The 16,381-nt window shown below is 40.6% G+C and overlaps 1 protein-coding gene across 1 annotated transcript; it reads right to left on the bottom strand.

The window, feature by feature from the left end:
- Window positions 1–2,962: 2,962 nt before the first annotated feature.
- On the bottom strand, window positions 2,963–14,567 carry LOC125295751 (cytochrome P450 2K1-like). Its single transcript, XM_048245197.1, has 10 exons — window positions 14,438–14,567; window positions 10,143–10,361; window positions 9,773–9,935; window positions 8,950–9,099; window positions 7,797–7,957; window positions 5,905–6,084; window positions 5,478–5,619; window positions 4,739–4,923; window positions 4,183–4,324; window positions 2,963–3,177 (listed from the first exon to the last, which is right to left on the bottom strand). The coding sequence occupies exons 2-10, from the start codon at window positions 10,344–10,346 to the stop codon at window positions 2,990–2,992; spliced, it is 1,515 nt and encodes a 504-aa protein (XP_048101154.1). The 5' UTR covers window positions 10,347–10,361; window positions 14,438–14,567; the 3' UTR covers window positions 2,963–2,989.
- Window positions 14,568–16,381: the final 1,814 nt, after the last annotated feature.

Genomic DNA, 16,381 nt, shown 5'->3' with positions numbered 1-16,381 from the left:
AGACTAAGATCAAATCTGTGCGTAAGAACGCTTTATAAATGAGGCCCCTGGACTCGGACACTGCCGTGGTGTCAGTCAACAACAAAACAGTAAATACACAGTTAATTACTTTCACTATTGACTGACAATGGGTTGCCATCGAAAACATAGCCTTATAAAAAGCAACACTTAACCTTATGATGTTCGAATGACTGAATAAAATACGTTTATCCTGCAGAGTTGCTTACATCTCGTGACAGTACGTCTGCAGTTGTGCTTCATATTTGCCTCTCTGTCATTACCAATTTGCAAATGATTGTAAATAACAACTCATTGTGAGATGTATTTTGTAATATCTTTATTACAGTGCATGAAAATGCACTGTACTGTTCTTCCAAGGCAACAACATCAACAACTTCTTATTATTATTCCGCTTACCACTTTTTCGTACGCAATTTCTCTTGAACAGTTTAACTTAGAAACTTCGTTCAAACTTTGTAACGTCGGACCAAGCTGCTATGTCTTTTCACCTTTTAAACTTTTATACTTTTTAAACTATTAAAGAAAAACTTTTTAAAAATCCCCATAGACTTAACATTGCCGATTGTGACATCATAATACAGCCGTTAAGCAATTAGAATCCTATGGCAGGTGTTCAGGCCACCTGGATCAACTGCCAGTCTCAGGCTTTAAGCATACAAACTGGCCCTATTAAGACTACACATCCTGTTCAACTGCTTCCTCTGCCAAAAACTGTTTCAAAATAAAAGTCCTCACTACAATATTTCACTATTAAACAATTTAACCCTTTAAACTACTGAACTTTTTAACTGTTCAGCCATTGTAACTGTTACTTGTCATCAACTAGGACTCCTACCCACCTTAGCTAGTTAGCATAGTTAGCATGCTATTTAGCATTTTTAGCAAAACTGCTAAAAACGATTAGCTAAGTTAGCTAAGTAACATGGTTAGCATAGTTAGCATGCTAGTTAGCATAACTGTTAAAAATGATTAGCTAGGTTAGCTAAGTCACATGGTTAGCATTGTTAGCATAACTACTAAAAATGATTAGTTAGGTTAGCTAAGTCACATAATTAGCATAGTTAGGATGTTAACATTATTAGCATGCTAGTTAGCATAGTTAACATAACTACTAAAAATGATTAGCTAGGTTAGCTAAGTCACATAATTAGCATAGTTAGCATGCTAGATAGCATAGTTAGCATAACTACTAAAAATGATAGGTTAGGTTAGCTAAGTCACATGGTTAACATAGTTAGCATGTTAGTATTGCTAACATAGTTAGCATGTTTAGCAAAACTGCTAGAAAACGTTAGCTAAGTAACATGGTTAGCATGTTAGCATTGCTAACACTGCTATAAAATATTAGCTAAGTAACATGGTTAGCATAGTTAAAAATCTTAGCATAACTGCTAGCAAACATAAGAGCCATTCCAACTTTCAGTTATCGTCAAATATTTACCTATACACAGCCTACAAAGTAGTCTCCGGTTCTGCTCCCACCTACTTGAATGCCCTCATACAGACATACGCTACCTCCAGACCGCTGCGCTCCTCAGACGAACGACGTCTAGCTCTACCACCGGTACGCTCAAGCTAATCCAAACTTTTCTCATCTGTTGTTCCTCGTTGGTGGAACACACTGCCAGTTCCTACAAGGGCAGGGACATCCTTCTCCATTTTCAAAAAACTCCTGAAGACCCAGCTCTTTAGAGAACATCTCCTCTCATAGCAACACTTACAACAAGTCTTACTGATCCTAGCACTCACCAGCCGTCTTAAACTGACAAGTAACTGTTAAAAACAGCACTCACTGATGCACTTATTCTTACTGTACTCTAATGTTTTTAAATTGTCCTAAAATTGTTGAGAATTGTTCTAAAACTTAAACTGTTTACCATGTTGTTAGTCGCTTTGGCTAAAAATGCGTCAGCCAAATGTAATGTAATGTAATTAAACTATTTGAATATCAACATTCATTAAACTGCTAGAAAGCGTTGGCTAAGTTAGCTAAGTAGCATAACTGCTAGCAAACATTAGAGCCATTCCAACTTTCAGTTATCGTCAAATATCTACCTATACACAGCCATTAAACTATTTGAATATCAACATTCATTAAACTTCCAGTCTGTCAACAACTTTTAAACTATTTACCTTCAACTTTTAAACGGTCTACTTTTAAACTATCATTAAACTATCTATTAAACTAGCTGTCTATCAACAACTTTTAAACTATCTACTGTCTATCAACAACTTTTAAACGATCTACAATTCCTTGGAATTGCATTTCTAGTTCTAATTCTAATTATGTTTCCCATTGTATTCGTGTAATTTGTAATGTTTTGCATGGATGTGCGCTGGTGCACATTCATGGATGATAGAAGGATGGTGCATTGTGCACCCCCCCCATATCACTGATAATGCGCTCTTAAAAAACATATGAACAACTCGCCATGGACTTCTGACAAGGTTTCTCTTGGTCAGTGGCGTAATGCGTTTTAGATAGTGTATGACAGCGATTTTTAGATTTTTAGCGCTAGAACCTCCTGGTGCATTGTTTAAAAATGAGACGTGCAAAATACTAACACGAAATGCAGCATCAGAGATGAGGTGGTGCGTTTTCACATGATTTCAAGTTTAGGATATATCCTAAGTTAATGCTTAAAGATTAGGAAATGTGTACTCCCTCAACTCCTTAGGTAGATCATTCCAGAAGTGTGTGGCTCTGACAGAGGAGAAAGGAACAGAAGAGAACCTGAGACATTCTGCATGGAGAGAGGAAGGGCAGTGGCCAGAGAGGGGGGGGTGGTCCACTCGGATAAACATGTTTTACAGACAGTAGGATAAAAAAGAGGGGGGGGGGGGGGTTAGAAGAGCAAAACTGGTGGTATCAAGTTAAGAAAGAAAGCAACATGAAAGAAGAATAACCAATTTAATTGAAACACATTTTCATTCACTCGCTTTTTACACGTGGATGTGATTGAAGAACTCAGCAGCGAGTCACTGCACACAGCTTATGGGGAGAGGGGTTGAGGGTGATTCCTAAAACCGCTGTGAGGGCCAGCTCGTCCTCGGAGACGCCGGGAGGAGGAGTGAAACGGAAGCATTGAAGAAGAGACGTGAAGAAGAGGAAGAGTTCCATCCTGGCCAGACTCTCGCCCAAACACGCCCTGCGACCTGAGAGAAAAAAACAGCACATTTTCATTTTGGACATGTACACAGCTCAAGGGACAGGCTATACCGTACCTTGCATGCATACACATTCCATTATTCAATAAAGCCAAAATCTGTGTAATTACTCTAAAATAAATACTTTAATTCTGCAAATTATTGTGAATCTCCACAGCATCTCCATCCAGAGGGTATGAAGCTAATACTCTCTGAATGTGCCCACACAAGCATCTATGTCGTGCAGAGACTGCCAGTCAGACATGACAGTTTTTCAAGTTGGAATAGTATGATTAAGGTGATGTTGTAGGAAGACATTTAGTGTACCTTCACATTTAGTGTACATTTAGTGTTTTGACAACTGATAACTGATTATTTCAAGTGTACAAGAGCCAAGCATGCCAGGTTAATCTGAGATCTGAAATTTCAATTGTTGCCATAACATTGTAGTTACCCATCTTGTACAGTTATGTCAAAATATAACATTGTATGTGAATGTTTGTGGGAAAGGACTCCTTTAATGTCTCGCTGTGTTAAAGCACACATACTACCACACATATTGCCAGTGATACACACATCAGAGAGCTTGCTCCCAACTTCTCTGGTGCTTCAGTGAAATGTGTTTCTTGGTGTTTTAATCCCCCAACGCTGTATTCAAGGCAGTGCTGCCTGGAAGGCGCTACGGTTAGGCATGGGCTAAGGTTAGGATTAGGTGCCTTTAAGTCGATGGTGGCAGCGCTGCCTGGAAGATGACGTTGGGGGCTTAAAACACCATCGAGCGTGAAATGTGTACGTAATTAAACAGCCGATGAGTGCAATTTGCTACGGCATGCTGTGAGAGCTTGTCTCTTGATTTGCCTCCCGGAACATACAGTATCCACTATGATTAGTAGGAACAACAGGTGTACTTCACATGGCCAGATGCAATCACAATTAAATATAACATAAAAATGATGGAGAATAAAAAGAATATTGTTGCTTAACTAAATGTGATCAGGCATTGAAAATGTGTACCTGCAGAAAATGGAAGGAAAGCATCTCTCCTAACAAACTGGCCCTGGTCGTCCAGGAAGTGTTCTGGGTGAAATGTGTCAGGTTTTTCCCATTCAGATTCATCCCTTAACACGGAGGTGAGCAGAGGAATCACAGTGGTGCCCTGATGAAAGGACAGGAGAAGAGAAGACATAGGGATTACTACTCACCAACGGGGAGATATAGAATTACTAAATATTTAGGAAGTTAGAACTGTAGATGATCGAAGCAGATGACAAATGTAGATGTCTTATTTAACTGTACCCTCTGACTAAGAATTCTGGACACACAATTTTGAACCATTACATGTTGCTTTGTATTCATACAAATGCAATCAAATGATTATTTTGGGTGGTCATTTGGAGAGAAGTCTGAGTGAGGGGGGACATCTTTTCAAGTTTGGACGAGCTAATAAGGGAGATTTTCTTAATATATATATATTTACTTTATACTTTATAATTTATAAGTAAAAAATAAATTAATCTATAAGTACTTTATTACACCACAAACAACAACATCAAAGATCCCAGAGCTCCACCTTCTTGATAAAGAAGCCCTGGAAATGAACATCACAGCTGGTGGTGTGAGGGAGACTTAAAGGCACGATGTTGGCGTATCTCTGGATCTCGTGGTTTACAGCGTCCGTGTAGGGCAGGCTCTTCCTGTCTTCCACCATTGGCTGCCGGCCGCCAATCACCCGGTCAAGCTCCTCCTGGACTCGGGCTGCATTTGTACCAGGGAGAAAGACGTAAACGTGTAGTAACTAAAACTTGTCAATCCTGCAAAAAACATAAATTAAATCTAATACTACTAATGCATTTCTGAAACTAAACCGGAATTCATCTGAAAGACTTAATAAAAATAAAAACTATTTAACTTTATAATAGCTCAGGCAAAGTCCTTTTAGGCAAGTCCCTCCACTCGGCGGCCATATTGCCATGCTTTTTGGGCACTCATCGGGCGTCCTATTCGGCAGAAATGTGCGTGCGCAAGGCTTCACGACACCAATCTTGCTCCAGCGGCGAGTTCACAACACATGATTGGCACGATGTCTTCACAACACACCAGATATGATTGACTCAATGTCTTCACATCACAAAACATGATTGGACGATTTTTTGAGTGCTGTGTCTCCACATTAGAAAGTCTCTGGTTCAGGTGCAGAGTGCCCCTCTTACCCTGTATGTGGGGGTACTTGGCGTGCCCCTCTTACCCTATATGTGGGGCTTGATGTGCCCCTCTTACCCTGTATGTGTGGCTTGATGTGCCCCTCTTACCCTGTATGTGGGGGTACTTGGCCATGAGCAGCAGCCCCCAGCGCAGAGTGGTTCCTGTGGTGTCCGTGCCAGCTCCGAACAGGTTTGCCGAACAGATGACCAGGTTCTCATCGTGGAAGAGGTAGTCGTTTTGGCCTGATTTCTGAAAGGTTCACTCAGAGACATTACATAGTGGAGTGCGCGGAGCCTCCGTGTGTGTGGTGAACCCCATAAGCAGCACAATTAAAAAGGACAACTCCAGTCTAAGCACAACCTAGGGACTATTTTAACAAAGTTGTTCTTAGACTGGAGTTGTCCTGTAAGTGTGCTGCTTACTCTGTTCACATTCACAAGTCACATAATTGTCCTTTAATAGAAAATCACAGTCAACTATCAGACCTAATCAACTCTCTGAAGGATTGACTTGAAAAGATGTATGAGACTTTACCTCAGTATTTTGCTGGCGTATGAGGAAAGAGTCGACAAAGCCACGGCTGTCCTGTGGGTTTAGAGTGTCCTGCAGGTTTCTGATATAGCCCTGCATCTCCTTAATATTCTCACCAACATTCTTCATGACATGCACGACATCCTTCAGCCACGGTTTTAACCACGGAAATAAGTTGTAGAGCTACAAGAAACACACAAAATACCATGAAAAATTAATCTTAATAAAGCATACTAAATGATGACAGCTTGCCATCATGATGTTATACAGGGATCTGACACAGAGCCAAGGTCAAGGAATAAGCGTCATCTTTATGAGTTCGGTTGAATGATCTTTAATGAGAGACAACTTTTCTAATGTTCTTGAGCTGAGATTCTCAACCTTACATTGCAAAAACTGCTTATCTAACAAAATCTAACCAAGTGTTATTAATCTTATATCAAGATAAAAAATATATAGTTGGTATTGTTTTCAGTATAAAGAGACTTACCTAGCACTTTCTTGTGAAAACATTTGACTTAATTTAAAAAATGTTTGACTTATTTTAAGACATCTCATCCTGAAAACAAGCAAATTTTTCTGCCAGTGCGTTAAAGGAGAATTCCGGTGTGATATTGACCTAAAGTGTGTTGAAACATGATACCGAGTGTGAACGTATGTCTCATAGCCCATCTCGGCTTGTCCCCTGCACTCCAAAATCTGGCGCTAGTTAGCCGATGCTACCAACAGCTTTTTCAGTGGTGGTGCTTCGGCATGGGGCTAGCCATGCAAATAAATCACTGTTTTACACCGTTTACGAGGCTCAATGTATCTCCACACTTCATTGGTAGACTTCCGAGGGCCCTGACATTTAAAACGAGACATTGAGAACTTTGAAAAAGCACTGGTAGTTTACTTACAAGACGATTTACAGTATCTTCACGAAGTTTAGCGTTTGCAGCCATCTTGAATTTAGTCACGATAAGTCGAGCGACGAGTAAGAATGAACAGGTATGATAAGGGATCAAATTCCAAAAATAATTCCGTGGAAATGCATGGATTCCAGTTGCTGCTACTGGAAGAAACTGGAATCCATGCATTAGAAATTAGTTGATATGTGTCGGAAGAAATTAGTTCTACAAACAAGACAGTTTTAGCGAATTAAAACGTTTAAATTGTAACAGGAAATGAACACAACGCAAGTGGCAACAGTGGAATAAGCGGGATAATGGACTCCACCGTGGTCTGTTCACAGAACCACCACAGAACCACCGCTTTGCGTAGGGGGCCGTTTTACAACCTCGACCGTGCATTAACTTCTGTGAACAGACCACCGTGTCGTCCATTATCCCTTACATAAGATTAATAACACTTGGTTAGAATTCATTTTTTGCAGTGTATTGGGGTTAGGCCAAACCAAAACGGCAAACCACACCGACTTATGGTTTCTGATTATTAAGTATGTCACAGTGTGTTAATTCTTATGTATGTATGTATGTAGTTGTATGCAGGGGTGTTAATTCGTATGCCCATATTTTTCTGCTGACTGAGCTTGTGGGTTTGGGTTTTTGGCCGTGGGTTTTTGAACATTCTAACATAAGATTCCGTTCCGCAACAATTGAAGGTTCTAAAATTCTATGTTAAATTCAATGAACCCAGAGCCTTGAATGAACCCAGATATTCTTTAGAACGTTCATTTTCCAACATTCCCTTCACACCGGTGTTAACGGTACACCAGGGTTAAGTGAGAAGCAGTGTTATTGACACATTTAAAAATAGCCCTATAGCCTAATTCATAAGCCTGTATAACCGCACTGGGTTCCTCGAAACTCCACGGCACATTGGTTGAGAACCACTGTTCTAGAGAGCACGGGAGAAAGCAGCAGAAGACTGCGGTCATTTGTCGTCATAGATACCTGTACAGATGGGGAGCCCACAAGCCGAACGTTCTCATTGGCTCGGTCCACCATAGCTTTAAACTTGGGATCGTCATACTCAAATCTGCTACCGTACACAATACCAGAGATGATATTGGAGACAGCATAGTTCACTGGCTGGGCTGTGTCAAATGCTGCACCTTAATAATGCAAACCAGAAAAGTTTAAACCAAAAAGTCCTTGATAAGGGTTTAATGTTTTTTTTTTTTTAAATATACATATTTGTTATTTATTTTCAAACACCTATTTTCACAATAGAAAACTGTAATACCTCTGTATCATCATTATTTGCCCTGTGCAATACACAAGAAGATTTGGACATAAAGGAATGTTTATTTAAAGGCGCAGTCAGCGATGCGCAAGAAGTCACGTTTCTTTATATTTATGTTTAGATTTAAATTTAAATTTATTAGCAGACGCTTTTTCCCAAAACAATGTACATTATATTTTGACCAAGGACCAAACAAACACTCCAGGGAGGGAGGTAGCTCTCATCTCCCTTCAGTACTCCCAGAGAAACTCCACACAGAGATTCACTTTTCTTTGTGGGACAGGCTGCCCCCACTTATTTGTTTGTTTTCCAGTTTTCAGAGCCTGACTGACTAGACATTTTTTACAGTGCACGGAAAAGGCAGATGGTGAGAGGGTGGGAGATTGTAGCCTGGGTTTTCCCATGCTGCTTACGCGCGCAATTTTATTCACACTGCTAGGCAGCCTGGATTCAATGGACTTCGTTTTCACCTCAACGAAGGAACCAATCACAGAACGGAGGGGGGACAGCAAGACGATGACGACACACCGAAGCGGTTATGAGCTACATGTACAAAATCATTTGATAGACATTCGTAGCGCCCAATAAATGGCTCTGGGCATTCGTAAACCACGTTTCAAATACATGTAGTTCCCACACTCCATCTCAATGAGATGAGGTTTGGTGTTAGCCAGGCTAGGGAGATTGCTGAATGTGACAAAAAAATGTATGAGGTTAAGATCGCCGACTGCACCTTTAAACATTCCCTAACACTTAATTGAAAAATACTTCCTAAAAGGAATGATGTATCTATTCATTGTAGAGCAAAGGCAATATACCACTGCCATACATTGCATGGTGAATATTTAGTTTGAGTCTTACCCTGCAATTTTTCAAATACTTCTATCAGGTGTCGAGCCTCTTCTTTAATCTTCTCCTCACTCCTCCTCTTGCCCATCCCAAAGTCACGCAAGTTTGAGAGGGCAAAACGTCTCATCTCTTTCCAGTTCTCCCCATTAGAGAACAAGATACCTGTGCAGCATCATGATCATGGAAAAGCTGCATTATAAGCTACAAATTAAATAGGTTAAAGATTAAACAGACTGGCCCCAGCAGTGGCGCGACTGGCTGGGGCACCTGCACCGTACGCCGGCGACCCGGGTTCGATTCCCTCCCCGTGGTCCTTTCTGGATCCCACCCCGACTCTCTCTCCCACTCACTTCCTGTCAATCTCCACTATCCTATCTAATTAAAGACATAAAAATCCCAAAAAATATACTTAAAAAAAAAGATTAAACAGACTAAACTTTCAAATAAAATTTTTATGACTTGATCACAAGAAAGGACTCACTAGTTTTGTGCATATGAAAGATAGAACATGTAGCCTAGTGAGACATTAACCAACAAGAAAACAATGCTGCAGCGCCAGGCAAAAGCAAAGGTAGAAAGAGGCATTTTAGTAAATGCATAACCACAACCATGACCTTTTCACACCATAAAGTTGTAGAAATGCCACAAACATTGCAGGGATCTCAGTATGTTTTTGTCTTTGTACTACAGTTATATCTTATATCGGTGTTGCTACTACAATACAGTGAACTACTCATGGATGATGAAATTCACTCATTTCATTCCAAAGCCTATACGTCTACTAGAAAGACTGATGCACATGAAACTGTCGAGGTCATAAGCTGTTGTACTTTACCATGGCCTCTGTTGAGATCATAAAATATAGGGGTGATATCTCTGTCCCCAAACTCCTCTGCATGGTTCACAAGTGCTTGCTTAACAGTCTTGTATCCTGCTAAGACAATCACTTTCTTAGGGCCAAGGTGAATGGTAAAGACAGATCCATACTTCTTGGAGAGCTGCAGAGCGACAAGCATCAGTTACAATTTACTAACACACACTTTAATTTTATATTAGTGGCATGTATGTATGTCAAGTACCACACTAGCATGGATATCATTAACCAACTGATGTGAAGACCTTGTGGGCCTATAAGTACTATGCTACACAACAATGCTAAAAACAATACTATAAGCACTATTCTACACAACTGCAACAATACTAACCTCACAAAGTGACTCATAGGGCTTCTTTGGATTCAGCAGCAGCAGGTTGCCAAATATTGGCAGCGGTTTGGGTCCAGGAGGTTTCTCTCCTTTCCCCGCGTTGCTTCCGCTAGAGAAGTGAAGATAGACAAACAGCAACAAGAACACAGCAACCAGAGCAGAGGATGTGCCAGGGATCTGAAGAAGTCCCTCCAGGATATCCATGCTGGCACTAAAAGGCTATGGTCAGAAAAAGTGTTAGTAAAGAATACTTTGGATATTCAAGACTTTGTAGAACTAAACAAAAACGAGCGCAGAGGCGGCCAACCAAAGCTTCCGATGTTACGAAAACAATTCTATGCCGCGTAGACTATCCTCACGGGACACCTGAGCTCCCCTGTTTGCTTCACTACGAGTTGCCAAGTCTGCCTACTATAAGCCACCTTGGGATTTTAACAGTGCAAAGTGTGTGTGTGTGAGGAGGTTCTCTTTGGAGAAATGATGGCTCTGGTGAGTGCGCCAGTAGGCCTAACAGCCATACAAGTTAAAAAGCATTTTAGAGATTGAGTATTTAAGAGAGAATGAAGTAGGCTACGATAAGATTCCTAAAGTTAATTAGGATTTGCTTCTGTAGTGCTACATTGGGGAAAATCCTAATTTATAGGCTTCCTATCTCAATTCGACTTCAGATTGGACGTTTCTGTAAGACCCCATGGCGTGAAATAGCTACACATTCCTTTCTTGTTAAAAGAAATGCAGCATCGTTCTCGTCAGTACGGAGGCTACTGGCTAAAGACAGAGGCAGACGCACGCCAGCAAAACACAGCATCTTCAGAACTTTGTATTTTACGTGTGTCTGCCAATAAGCTACCCATACATCAATTAGAAATGGGAAACCTCCGTGAGAGTTAACTTTGAAATGAATGGTGTTCACAGTCAATGGAAAACCGACCAGTAGCCTACCAGGGGCCTGTACTACGAAGCGGGGTTACTGGCTTATCTGGGTAACTTCGAGAGTAACTTGATCACGTGTGGCGTAACTTTGATTAACCAGAAAGGTGGATAGGTTTTAACCGAGGTATGCTGCCATGGCAATTTACGCTGCATCTCAAACCTGCTCCGAGCAGGTTATGTTCTTGGTTAACCCGAGTTTCCGTTAACCACACCCTTTATAAGTACCACCCCTCCACTAACAATTCGAGACAATGTCGGCGTAGCCTACCTGGATGATCCATACGACATTGGACCGCAAATCGTCAGGGGCTCTCTTCGCAGGGCGAGGGGTTTTAGAGACACATATATATATATATATATATATATATATATATATATATATATATATATATATATGGCGGTCTCTAATATAGATAATCTGACAAAGATAACGAATTCCCTCGGCTGACAATCTATATCTTCATAAAGAATATCGTCCGATATATATATATCTCTATGAAGATAGGCCTATAGATTGTCAGCCGAGGGAATTCGTTATCTTTGTCAGATGATGACGTCTCTAATGTCACCCGTCATAGCAATGCCCTTACGTGGACATTCATGTACTCCAGGTGATGCTGAACATCTGAGCAAGAACACTGTATGTCCGAAAATAAGTCGGACATAGGCCTAGCCTGTATGCTGAACATCTGAGCAAGAATAGTCTAAAATAAATTGGACATAGCCTACAGTAGGCCTAATAAATTAAAATCATAATTTTAACAAACTTCTTGAATTGAAGGTCATATTACTGTACCCTGCACATAAAGGCTACACATTTCCACGGCACCAGAATCCGACCAAATGCCTCCCTCAACCCCCTCCATAATCGGCCTTCCACTATTATTTGCGATGGCCAACTCCTCTGCTACTGTAAAACACTCTGGTGCCTTACAGTAGGCTAGTGTTCAAAGACACCTTTTTCTTGTTAGCTGTAAAACAGAGGCCAAGTGAAGGCTATAAGCATACTAGGCTTACATGTTTTCATAATTAAGAAATATTAATGCAAGTTATGACTATATAAACCTACTATTCTGAATAATGTTTTTGTGTTTCATTTTCACCTGCTGCCATGTGCGTTTGGCAATGGTGTTGCATCTGAAATGTTCACAGGATTAGGCATAGGCTACACTAAATCAGTCAATGGGGGCTACTTAAACATTCAATTATCCTATTACTGTAATCTATATGCCCACTTCTGAATTGTGTTGCATCTGTAGGCCTAGGCATTTCTATGAACTCAAAATAGGCAATTTAATTATTTCAACTCATTTCAGACATTCCGCAAGCTATTAATCCTCCGTAACACATATTTGAAGAACATGTGGAAATAAAACTTTACTTTTAGGCATTTAGGCTACCCGATCTGCAATACGTTGCCAACAGCCTTGCCTTGCTTTGTTCACCGACGTATTTAATTTTTTCGTAGAGTGGGTTTTAATTTCTCATAACTTGTCATAATAATTGTGCATTCCTCATCCGTAAAATAAAGTGATCGCGTCATCATTGAAAGTGGTGACTTGCGCTGCAACCCGCCCCTTTTATGTGAACGCGCACAAACTCCAATGAGGTTAACCCCGGCTCAACAAATCAACTTCATAATCAGCGTCGTAGTACCGATTAACACCACTTAAGATAACCAGGTTTTGTCAACCCCGGTTTAACAAAGTAACCCTGGGTTACATCTGGGTAGGTTAAGTTCCCTTCTAGTACAGGCCCCTGCATGCATTTTTTTTCTAGAGCCGAGGGGTATTCCAGAAAGCAGGTTTACTGGTTTAACTGGGTATGTTAACCCAGAGTTAGCGGTAAACCTGGGATTTCAGTTCCATAAAGCTCAAAAATGATCAGGCTATGTAAGTAACTATGGTAACATAGGCTCTGAACTTAACCTGGTAGGGGGTAGGTTTTGTTCAGGTTATGTTCAATTATATTCGGTTATTTCAGTGCATGTTCAATCAGGCCGCTATTTTTACACTTGTCACACAATGGCGTTTCATTTTGACGAAGGTCCGATTGACAAAGAAGCACAAAATCATGTAATATTCATCCGTGCAATTTACCGTGAGAGGGCGATAAGACCACGACATCACATGAAAGCCTATCCATTCTTTTCCAAACGAGTGTTTCAAGAGCGCTAGACTTTTCAGGCTGAATCCTAAATATAGGCTACTTGAAAAGCATTCTCCATCCCTACATTACGCATGGTGGATTAGAATAGAATAAAATAAATCTTTAATTTAGCTAGCCATAGTGGCTACACCATAGTGGACATTTGTGTTTGGCTTACCAGACAGATGGACAAACAACATCTCAGACACATTGAATATATAATTAAAACAAGTACAGTACAAAAAAAGAGGAAACATAGCCTATAGAAAATTAATAAATAAGATTAAATATCTTGGGCCGGTTAGGCTATGCATGTTGTCACTAAGTTTGGTTAAGAATGCTGATGGCATTTGGGATAAAATATTGGTTAAGTTTGGTTAAGAATGCTGATGGCATTTGGGATAAAATATTTTTTTAATAGGCTACACACGCTCTCCGACTGGGAGTTTTTGTAGTGTTGGAGACGCAGAGCATATCGGCAAGCTGTCAGTCGGTGCATAAAGTTTGCCTTGTGCTAAAGGAGTTCCTGCGCAACTTCATTCGTTTTCCTGGACACAAACCCACGAGGATCATTAAAGTGTAGTTTCACCAACTGGCAGGTCAGCATCACTTATAAAATTTTCCAAATGTGCACCGAAATGTGTCCAATAGGCTACCCATGCCTTCCGACATTCACCCTTCCGATGATGGAGCGCAAAAGTTTAACTTGGCCCACAGCTGCAGAACCCGCGTAAAAATAGAAAATTACATTTGGGATTCTCAAAGAATTCTATGGCCCGCTCAATCTGTGACAAGGTAGGCTAGTTTAAGAAAGCATCATTCAAAGCAGTCAATAGGCCTACACGTGATGTCCAGTGAATTATTTAATTGTGCTTTTGACATTAAATATGCTATCTTAAACATACGCATTTACACGCTCAGTTAGGCTATTCTCTGCCAAGCAAGGTCTCGGACGCAGGCGCTTAAGTATTGAGAGCAGGCGCTCTTTTTTTGTTATTACAGTTCTCTCCTCCTCGTGCTTGTCTTAAGCCTGGTTGCTTATTTCTCTCCCGATATCTGGCAACAGTGATGGGACAGCTCAAACAGTAGACTAGTTTACAGCAATCTCGAAAAACCAAGGTGACCGTAATCGTCAACAAACAACGTAAACACGAGCAAATCGACTAGTCCACAAATTCTTAATCGATGATGGACACAAAAACAAACCTCCTTACCTCACCTGTGGGGTATACTACGAATCTCGATTAGTGGGTTAGCGAGGTATGTTGCGCTCAAAGCCAGGCTATGCTGTGACACGAAAGTGGATCTGTTATAGTGTCTATATCACCATAGTATCTTGCTGTCAACCAAACCTGGTCGGGAGGAGGTTATGTGCTAAATTATCGCTCAAATCGTGTAATCTACTGCCCACTGACCAATCAATTGTCTTAAAAACGAAGTTATCTCACGTGTCACTGGGCTCCGCCTCTACTAACATTTTGGAGCTCGATGTGCTGTGCGTGCAAATATCCCACTATGGACGTGCATACCATACAACAACTGATGACAATTGATTTATTTGATGTTATAGGTTAGACACAAAAAATGACCGCAGTGTAGATTAAGCTGTCGCTCATGAATGCGGGAGTAATTGTTTTTAAATAGAGCCAGTCTTGTGCGTCTCCACGTTACACGATTGGCCAAAGTCATCCCAACACCGAGAACGCGCACAGATCTGAGCTGAAAGCCTAGCTTGACAAATATATCACATAACTACAATCGTAGTATCCCTGAACGTATACCCCTTGAGTCAAGGCTTTGTCAAGCCTCGATATGTCTACTTAGCCTAGATATGTCTAACGTGCTTCGTAGTATACCCCACGGATTATGGTGACTGGCTACTGTGTTATCTTGCAATGTTGCCCAAAGTAGGCTATCCTATCATGATTCAGTTTACAGACGTTTCACTGATTGCTGCCAGGCTGTGGCCGCCTCTACTTGAAATGTCTTATTATTATGAACGCCAGCAAATAAATAAAATAAAAAAGTTCAACTATGAGATTCGAACTCGAATGACAAAACTAGAACTATAATCTGCATATTAACCTGATGTATATCACAACGAACGTGAAACACGCATTGAAACGCACAATGTGCAGGATGCCTTCATTTTACACAAAATTTTACATATCACAAAAGATATGTAATATCAAATATCACAAGATACACGTAGGCCTAGGCTATTTACGTTCGTGTTTTGACATGTTAACATAGGTTTGAGATGTATTGGATTATATTTTAATAATGTATTTCTTATCAAGTGATAAATTGCATATGTGGCTCAACAGGTTGATGCGTTGACAATGTTTTTTTACGGGTTCAATCCTCGCCATTCACAGTTTTTTTAAATTTATACATTTTTTGACCAGCAATGCTTCCTCAATTTCGGCTGAAGATAGACTAGGTGGCCGCGGGCAGCCTGACCAGCAGTCAGTGAAACGTAAAAACCATTAAGCCTAGACGAGTTACCATGATCAACTGTGTTAACCTGCTACAAACACAATAACATACTAGGTGAGCTCTTTTACTTGTAGGTCTAGTAAATAAGTATGGCCAATTTCGCTGGGAAGTGTCAGCCTGAGGGGTATTCCAGAAAGGAGGTTTAACAAACACTGAGATAAAACTTAACCTCTGGGTTGTCTGAACCTGTGGCGACTAAACGCAAGCTGTCGGTTCCAAAACACCGGTTACCAGTTAGTTCAATCAGGGTCGGACTGGGAGCAAAATTCGGCCCTGGCAATTTACTCCTGGACCGGCCCACCACTGGACCGACGACCCCCCCAACACACACACACACACACAAAAACCGTATTCCCCCCATAAATAACAAACACACCGTATTATACTGTAGCAACACTTCATAAACTGAACCCAAACATTTAGATTTGGACCTATAGCCTAATCACAATAACACAGGGGTCCGGGGTGTCTCTCCGTTTTATACTCCTGGAAACCAAGAAAAAAAAGTGTCCAACAATTTCTTTTTTTTTTGTGATTTCCTTTCTATTTAGGATTAAAAAAACATCTTACAATTTTTATTTTTTTAAATTTATTTTAAATTGTATAGCATGTCCCCTGTGGTGGACAAAAGGACCGTTTTACTATGAAAAGGTAGCCAT

This window comes from Alosa alosa, chromosome 6, assembly GCF_017589495.1.
Source record: "Alosa alosa isolate M-15738 ecotype Scorff River chromosome 6, AALO_Geno_1.1, whole genome shotgun sequence".
In the NCBI taxonomy this organism is placed as follows: domain Eukaryota; kingdom Metazoa; phylum Chordata; class Actinopteri; order Clupeiformes; family Clupeidae; genus Alosa; species Alosa alosa.
This window is presented reverse-complemented; position numbering and strand designations above follow the sequence as displayed.

What these genes read in the sequence shown, in the direction of transcription:
- LOC125295751 (XM_048245197.1), bottom strand. Translation starts at nt 10,346, where the DNA reads ATGGATATCCTGGAGGGACTTCTTCAGATCCCTGGCACATCCTCTGCT. An exon ending in CCTATGAGTCACTTTGTGAG is followed by an intron (nt 9,936 to 10,142) that starts GTTAGTATTGTT and finishes GTCGCTCTGCAG; the next exon opens with CTCTCCAAGAAGTATGGATC. An exon ending in TACGCCAGCAAAATACTGAG is followed by an intron (nt 5,620 to 5,904) that starts GTAAAGTCTCAT and finishes TGAACCTTTCAG; the next exon opens with AAATCAGGCCAAAACGACTA.